At 42.7% G+C, this 9,507-nt stretch overlaps 1 protein-coding gene across 1 annotated transcript; it reads left to right on the top strand.

Moving 5' to 3' along the window:
* On the top strand, positions 1-2,636 carry LOC133978067 (uncharacterized). The gene is given in 2 exon segments (XM_062416410.1): positions 1-792; positions 794-2,636. Coding segments are annotated over 2 exon segments (2,505 nt in total). The 5' UTR covers positions 1-18; the 3' UTR covers positions 2,525-2,636.
* Positions 2,637-9,507: the final 6,871 nt, after the last annotated feature.

Genomic DNA, 9,507 nt, shown 5'->3' with positions numbered 1-9,507 from the left:
GACTCCTTAAGCGACCCAATGAGGGAACAAGATCTGGACGCCAACAGATCCGTCATCAACCCCGCCCCCCCAACAACAAAGTTCAATCTGAGGGAGTTGAGCCTGAAGGAGGTGGAGGAGGTCATTAAGGCAGCTCGATCATCATCTACTCCAGGACCCAGCGGTGTACCCTACCTCGTCTACAAGCGCTGCCCAGAGCTTCTCCGGCACCTATGGAAGACCTTAAAGGTGATCTGGAGAAGAGGGAGAGTTGTTGACCAATGGAGGTGTGCGGAGGGAGTGTGGATCCCCAAAGAGGAGAACTCGAGAAACATCGACCAGTTCCGGACAATCTCACTGTTGAGTGTAGAAGGGAAGGTGTTTTTCAGCATCGTCTCCAGAAGACTGACCGAGTATCTCCTCAAGAACAACTACATTGACCCCTCTGTCCAGAAGGGCGGAGTTCCTGGAGTCCCCGGCTGCTTGAAGCACACTGGTGTAGTTACGCAGCTCATCAGAGAGGCTCATGAAAACAGAGGAGACCTTGCAGTGTTGTGGTTGGACCTGGCCAACGCCTACGGGTCTATACCTCACAAGCTGGTCGAGCTCGCACTAGACCACCACCATGTTCCCAGTAAGATCAAGGACCTGATCCTGGATTACTACAATAATTTCAGGCTGAGGGTCACTTCTGGGTCAGAAACATCAGACTGGCATCGTTTGGGGAAAGGAATAATAACAGGCTGTACCATCTCTGTTGTTCTTTTCGCCCTTGCCATGAACATGGTGGTCAAGTCAGCCGAGGTGGAATGCAAAGGGCCCCCTGACCAAGTCTGGTGTACGACAGCCCCCGATAAGAGCATACATGGACGACCTCACCATCACGACAACATCGGTCCCAGGGAGCAGGTGGATCCTACAAAGACTTGAGAAACTCATCACCTGGGCAAGGATGAGTTTTAAGCCCTCTAAGTCAAGGTCCATGGTGTTGAAAAAGGGTAAGGTGACTGACAAGTTCCGGTTTTCAATCTCAGGAACGGTCATACCATCCATCACAGAGCAGCCGGTAAAGAGTTTGGGGAAGCTCTTTGACTCAAGCCTGAAAGACACCGTCGCCATCCAGAAGTCCTCGCAACAGCTCGGCACTTGGGTCACCAAGGTTGACAAGTCTGGCCTACCTGGCAGATTTAAAGCCTGGATCTACCAGCATTCCATCCTGCCACGGGTCCTGTGGCCACTCCTGATCTACGCAGTCCCTATGACAACCGCGGAGTCCCTTGAAAGGAAGATCAGTGGCTTTCTTCGGAAGTGTCTGGGTCTTCCACGCAGCCTCTCCAGCGCAGCACCGTATGGGACAAGTAACACACTGCAGCTACCATTCAGTGGCCTCACTGAAGAATTCAAGGTAGCACGCACAAGAGAAGCCCTACAGTACAGGGACTCCAGGGACTGCAAAGTGTCAACAGCCGGCATAGAGGTCAGGACAGGAAGGAAATGGAGGGCGGACAAGGCAGTGGAAGTTGCAGAATCACGCCTTAGACAAAAGGCACTGGTGGGCACCTTGGCGTCTGGTAGAGCAGGCTTGGGTTACTTCCCGAAGACCCAAGTTAGCAAGACCCACGGCAAGGAGAGACACCATCTATTCCAGGAAGAGGTTCGAGTTGGTGTGGAGGAAGAGCGAGTGAGCAGAGCGGTAGGACTTCGGCAGCAGGGAGCCTGGACTAAGTGGGAAAGTGCGCTGCAGCGCAGGATCACCTGGTCAAACATCATGCAGGCAGATTTCCATCGGGTCCGGTTCCTGGTGCAAGCAGTCTATGATGCCCTGCCAAGCCCAGCAAACCTCCATGTTTGGGGGAAGAGCGAGACACCTTCTTGCCTTCTCTGTTCTGGAAGAGGCTCCTTGGAACATCTCCTCAGCAGCTGCCCAAAGGCCCTGGCAGATGGCCGCTATCGTTGGCGCCATGACCAGGTGCTTAAGGCAGTTGCCGAAAGTGTAGCCTCAGCCATCAGCACCAGCAAGCACCATCAAGCTCCGAAGAGGGCAATCCCCTTCGTGAAGGCTGGAGAGAAGCCCAACGCTCGTCCACAGACAACAACAGGCCTCCTCCACACAGCCTCTGACTGGCAGCTGCAGGTCGACCTGGGAAAGCAGCTGAAGTTCCCAGCACACATTGCAGCAACATCGCTCCGGCCAGACATGATCATTACCTCTGAAGCTTCAAGACACCTGATCATGCTGGAACTTACAGTGCCCTGGGAAGAGCGCATAGAGGAAGCTAATGAGAGGAAACGCGCCAAGTACCAGGAACTAGTGGAGGACTGCAGGGGCAGAGGCTGGAGAACATTCTACGAGCCCATAGAGGTCGGCTGCAGCGGCTTTGCAGGACGTTCACTCTGCAAAGTCCTCTCTCGATTGGGCGTGACAGGAGCAGCCAAAAAGAGGGCCATTAAATCTGCAAGCGAAGCCGCAGAGAAAGCTACAAGGTGGCTTTGGATAAAGAGGGCTGATCCGTGGGTCGCTGCTGGGACGCAGGTTGGGGCTTGATCAACCCCGGCCGGGTCACCTGGGCGAGGGTGTATGTTGTGAGACCCGAAACACCTGCTGACCCCAGGTTACAACACTTATGATGCGTCCCAGCGCATCCAGGTGATGTTTCTTGTAAACTGAACTAAACATTTGTCTATACACTAATGATGTCATACTATCTTTCAATTATTTGCACAAAGGTGCAAAGGTTTTTAGTCAAGCTATTACATTTTCCAGCAGCGCGATATCAGTTGGTACACACTTGTCAAAGCTTGGGATGTAATGTATGTTTGAAACAGATTGGATAAAATAGTATTAATATTGAGGAGGAGAGTCTGAGTTTGATGAATGTTTTCTATATACAAACCAGACATGTGGCTCTTAATTAAAGTTCTTGCAACAGCAGTGTGTCTCTATGCATTCAAACAGGGATAAAGCTACTGTAATCCTCGCTCAATGCAACAACTGTTCACGGATTCCCACACTGAAGGAGCATCTGAGCGGCAAGTTCAGGCAGAACAACAACAAGGAGTAGCTGCGGATCAACATGAGAAAATCATGTGGGGACAAATAGTTTTTGACATTCTTTGGAACAAAGTGAGACTGTAACAAATTAATTTATACTAATCAGAGCTCTTTGAATAGACAGTCTGGTGTAATATCAGTGGATCCTCCATTCATACTGATGGACTGACAGATAAAAGGGAGCCAATGTTGTAACTTGTCTAATCCTTCATCCTGACCTGGCCCACAACATTACCACACTGACTTTCCCTGACAGTATGGGTGTGTGAGCTGGACATGTTTGCACTGTGCACATGCGTTATCTGATTGCTTAACTCCCAAAGTCCGTCCAAGCCCTCTTTCCTTTGGCCTGAGGGACACTGCTGTCAGGTTAGCTACATAGGTGTTCACATGTCATTACTAGCAGTTTGCATCTAATAGGTATGACGTAAGAGTGCCCTGAAGAAAAATATGATTGGTTTCAAAGGAAGTTATGTAATTGTTTGTACTGGCAGTAGTTTCTTTCTAACTGTTAAAGATTAATCTTTGTAGGGACATGCAAAGCTGTTGGCACTTGGAAAACAAACTTAATGGTTTATTTATGTTCGTAAGTTCTGACAGTTGATTGTCTCTGCTGACAGAGTTGGCAGAAACTCAAAAGAGTTTCTTACTAACTTCACAATTACTTATAAGCACCTAAAAGGGGAAATTGTATCATGCTGACTACTTTAGTGACTTGTTATAGCCATATTGCTGTTTTCTCTCAAAAATTGAATGCACTATAAAGCAACAAAGATAATAATTATATTTATAGGATTTATCCATTGGTTATTTGTGCAGTCTGCAGCAAAGAGAGAGACACAGCATAGTGACAGAAAATCAGTTTTACCCGCAGTCTGCATCTATAATCCCACACTGCAAACTGACCCCACCCACATGCTACTAAGCACACTACTGTGTTGTTAAATCATTATTTTCCCACTGATTTAATCACTGCAGTCCACATTGTAGTGCTATTATAATAGCTCTGAACTTTCTGGCTATTGACTTAACATACATTACAAGTAAGTGCACAAAAACAGTAAAGACATAACTTGTATAAATCATTTCATTAAAAAGAGCCAGACAGTTTTCTTTACAATCCTATAATGGGGGGCTTTAAATTGAATGTTCTACTTGACAAATGACATGGATTTGCGAGATTCCTTGTAAGTGCAAAAGAATAAGAGCGTAAACAAGGCCTGCATGCCTGGGCCATGTTTGGGTGGAGCTGCATTGGGAGTAACTTCCCATTACAGAAGAAAATAATATGTAGATGTTCACTGGTGGCACAAATCCTCTCTGGCCAGGGTATGTACAGTTAAATTATGAGAGACATAATAGAGTTATGAGACATCGTCACTAGATAAATACCTTTTGTACCTTTGAGTAAACACACCTTTAGGATCAATGCCATGACTGAATGTAAAACTGCAACAGCTCTATTCAGAAGAAATATGGTTTCTTGACCACAATTATGTCATCATGTAAAGCGGGAATCTCAAAGGCCCGGCCTGGGAGCCCACAGTTTCATGACGTCCTGCACATGCTGGAAATGTATTATTATTTTTCCATTTAGATTTTTTGGTAAATAGATTGCACTTCAGAATATGCCTCAGATTCACCTATTCACACACTCAAGTGAAGAAGTGGCAGCAAGGCAGTATGGAAGACACTGACCCACTGTAATCATCTAGGTTCAGTGTATTGCTCAGTATCAAGAGGAGCTGCATATTGAAACACCAACACTTTGAATAACAGACGACACGCTACGTCCTGAGCCACATCCACTCCGGTCTATTTTAGAGTAGTCATAAAAGTTTTCAGCTTCAGCTACAACGATCAGTGAACTGATCAATTAGTCAGTTGACATAAAAGTTTTAGTTTTTAGTCATTTTTTAGGAGGAATTCTCTTGGTCCTGCTTCTTAAATGTGAATATTTTATGCTTTCCTTGGTCTTTGAGTATTGTAAACAGAACATATTTGGGTTTTTGACTGTTGGTCGGACAAAACAAGACATTTGAAGAAGCCATCTAGGACTCCAAATTAATAATCAAGAAAAAAACTGACTGATTAGTTGATAATGAAAATGAAAGTGCTGCAGCCCTAATAAAAATCCTTTCAATTTCACATTTAGCAAACAACACTTAAATGAAACAAACACTTTAGCTAGGACTCTGATTTACTGCCAGGCACCAAAATGTCTCTTTCTAAACATAAAAGAAAGGTTTACCTGAAGCACTGACAGTTTCTCGAGAGACAGCTAATTGATTGTTTTCATGTGGAGTTAGTGTGACCTGTACTTGTCTCATCTGTGAGGAAAAGCTGCATAGTTTGAAATGTATTGTTGAAACAAAAGTTTTCAAAACAGTTCAACTGAGTATTTATGCGTTCCCTCAAAATGGCCAGTGCCCCCCAGCTCATTTGAGTTTGAGACCCCTGATGAACATTTCTTGAATTTTCTTGCTTTGGTGAAGAAGAAAATCAAAGCTCTGAGGGATGAAACTAGGCCCCTCAGTTATTGCTACATTAAGTAAATGTAGATGATGAACCAATCTAAGTTTGTGTGGACACTTCCATATTGTTTACATTTAAATCACTGACTGTGCCTTTAACATAACTTTTTTTTACCGCTGTAAAAGCCATAATGAAAACATAGCCACAAGAGGTTAATGCACTTTAAGATGTCAATGGAGCAGACATATCTGGTTTGCTTGAAAGGTCAAGCGTGCAAGAGCACTGACACAGATTGAATGCACCTGTCAAGACTTGCACACAATCTTCCCTGTGTGGCACTCGCAACATTATAAATGACATTACATACTCCGTAAAGTTGCACATGCTTGTTTTAAAGGTGAGTAGCAACATTTCCACTGGAATAACAAGCTTCTGAATTACAGTGGTTATTAATTAAGAATGCCATTATGTGCTGTCAGCACATCAAGACCTTTAGAAAAGGTCCAGTGCAGGTCTGAACAGAAAGGCAACAACACCTGTAAGATTAGTAGGTGTAAATAAGGTTTAGTTGTGATGATTATGGAGCTGTAAGATTGATGTGACCTTACAATCTGCATGTCTCCCGCTCCACTTCAGCTCACAACTGCTGTAAGGTACAGCAGTGTTTTTCCAAATCCACCAGCCAAACCTACAGTATGCTCTCTCTATGCAGTCGGTGCTTACGAAGGACAGGTGCATTCCCGCACTTTTAAATATGGCAATGCGCCACTGCTCTCAGCTGTATCGATACCCATGAATAATCAACCACAGCTGCACAGCACAGCAGCAGCTCCTGACACAAGCACTATGAGAACAACAGCACAATGAAGCAGAAGGGGAGCAGAACTCCCATCATGGTATCAGCCACTTTTCCTTTATATATTTCCATTACAGCTCTCAGCCATAGTTTTTGGCCTTTTCTTGTCTTAATAATGGTCTGGGTCCACAGACCACAACTTTGTCCCTTTAAGGATAAGGTTGATGTCATTATATATATATATATATATATTTTATTTTATTTTTACTGACAGTAAAGTCCAAAACCAGCAATTTATCTCTCATTTCTTTCAGTTTTCTTGTGCCTTTCTATGGCACTCTGCCCCACCCCTGTTTGGCAGTGAAGACATACATCTTTAAAAACATGTCAACAACTAATATAGTTTCAGTTTTTAAAAAAAGGCTCAGTAATTTCCTAAAACAGCTGGATATTGTAGTTTTTAGCAAACGCTACTCAAACAGGAGTAAAGAGTGCATTTGTTGGGGACTATTTTCAGCTGTGGATTAATACACATTTGGATTAATACACATTTGGTGCTCTAATGAGCTGTTATGGCATCTGGACTGCATACGTGGGAATGATTGAAAATAAAATAGTGTGCACATGCTTCATAATGAAGGAACATGACACGCATTGCAACAATTATTGATGTGTTTTTAGTTTAGTTTGATGAGGACAATTCCGACTTTCAATGGTGATGATATTTACAACATTAATATTTTGTCAATGCAATGAAAATGACCTAGGCTAATACTGGAAGCTGAAATTTCCCTATACAAGACATGTTGTGAACTTGCAAACAGACAGGAAGAGGGAGAAAGACAGAAATGATATAAACTCTAATCTGGAGCTCAATGATCTTGTCTCTCGCTGTATCTCAGCAGCAGGAGGTCTTCCACTTTTAGAGGCCCCAGTTCAGCGTGGCGGCTGTGTGCCAAGATGTGGTGCAGGGCTGGCTGAAGGTTGGAGCCTTGGTGCTAGGTGACGGCTTAGAGAAAATCCCTCTCCTGAATAGATGGCCTGGATTATACGCAGGCCAGGTCAACAACAAAGACAGACAGAGAGGCTGAAGAGCCCATCAGCGCAGTGCATTGCTCATTATAAGGAAATACGATATATGAAACACAATGCAGCCTTCAACTTCATCTCACCCTACATACATTTAGTTAGTTCTTTACTGAAATAAGCTAGATCCTCCTTTCAAAAGAGATGCGTAACTATGCCTTTCCCCTCTCATAAGCACAGGAAGCAAGATCAAAGCCACGGAAAAGTATCTTCACTGAATTCTTATTGCATTGATTAACACACTGCTAAATTCAGCTGTACTTGAATTATTCATGCAGGAAGAATATGCCCAGGAGGCGCTGGTACTGTTCTGGTTCACTATACATCCTGAATCCCCCACATTGTAACCAAGCAAGACAGTTGTTTGGCATCTACCATCCAGTGATAGAATAAACAACCAATTAGGAAAGATCAGAGCACTGACCAGGTAACTGGTTCCATTCCCTATCATGGCATAACAGGCTGATGTGTCCTTTAACACTACTGTATGTCTGAAACACTGCAGTGTATAATATAAAAGTAGGATATATGCATCCCTTTCTATCTGTCTATAGAAACCTCCTACAGCTCAGCTCATCTCTATTCCAGAGAAAAAACAAATGAACTACAGTAATATAACCTGTGTTCGGTGTACTCATCTTAGTATTCTTAGTGTTCCTTATCTTTATTTATACAGCTCTTTGAAAATGTATCAGCATATTACTGCAACTATAACTGCTGTTTTTAGTCCCTATCTTTCTGTCTGTGCAGGAATTTGCACAATGACTTCAGCTGTCTGCAATATCTTTGCACCAAAATGTAAATTCTAAACAAATTGGTCACATAGAGTTAGCTGTCATAGGCAGCTAGATACAGTGTTGTGTTCTTAGTTAACACACAGTATGTGGGTGACTGTCAGATATGTTCGTCAATGTCAGCCGCCATTTTTATGATCTTTTAAGCATTATTGCATGCTGGTGGCAATTATTGGCAATTACTAGTGATACATTTCACACTGATGCAAGACAGTGGGATGAAAACTATGTGTATGAGGCGCAGTCATTGACCTTACCCATCCTCCTTTGCATGGTCGTTTGTCAGCGTAAGAGGTAGACTATGTAACCTCACAGCCCAGACACTGTGGTACTAAGTAGATGCTCACTTAAACTGGTTGATTTATGAGGCCTATGCTTTGACAGTCTGTATGTGTGTGTCCTGCATGCATGTGTGTGTGTGTGTGTGTGTGTGTGTGTGTGTGTGTGTGTGTGTGTGTGTGTGTGTGTGTGTGTGTGTGTGTGAACAAGAACACTTTTGCATATGATAGAACTGAATGAATGGCTTTGTTGTGAAAGCTATCAAATCAGATAAGTTGGTTAAGCATGTGGACCAAATCAGTTAAATAGCTTTTCCAAATCCACAAAATTCTCCAACAACTATGAAAGAACAAGACTGTTCGCCACCAAACCGATATTGTGTAATAGAGAGTAGCAGATTTGGAAATATAATTACAGTCATTTCTTTAACTTTAGTTGGTTGAGGTACTAGCTGGATGGAAATAAAGAGCTCTTTAGATCTGTCTTTCTAATTTTTCATCATATTAAGAATCTGAATCAGCGTCTCTGTCTTAATGACACCATTGCACTTTCTAAAATGAAATACAAACTGAGAGGTTACAACACTCCAGTCCTATAAATATAATTAAATTATATAAAGTTAACTAATCCAATAGAGGCTCTGAAATGTGATTTTGAAACTTTTGTCTTAAGTCTGAAGTTAACAAACGTCTGTACACAAACAAGTATTTTCTTAAAAGACTCTTGCTGAGAATGAAACTTACAAATGAACTGAGAGCAGATGTGTCAAATTAAAGATAAACTCCATGATTCCTGATTAACTCACACTTTTTGAATCATAGAAGTATCTATTTTATAGTATCAAGAATTTTCTATTGATTCTCCTCACAAAATAAACTGTTTCAAAATATTTAGACTGCAAATGTTATTAAAGATATGCACAAGAAGATACTGTTTACTGTTGACATATTCTTCTTAAAGGAGATGAGTTTGGATTAGAGTATAACTGAGATGTGATACTATAATCAAAACAATGTCCCCAAGCAATTATGTCTTATTAACATTAT

This window comes from Scomber scombrus, chromosome 3, assembly GCF_963691925.1.
Source record: "Scomber scombrus chromosome 3, fScoSco1.1, whole genome shotgun sequence".
NCBI lineage: Eukaryota > Metazoa > Chordata > Actinopteri > Scombriformes > Scombridae > Scomber > Scomber scombrus.
This window is presented reverse-complemented; position numbering and strand designations above follow the sequence as displayed.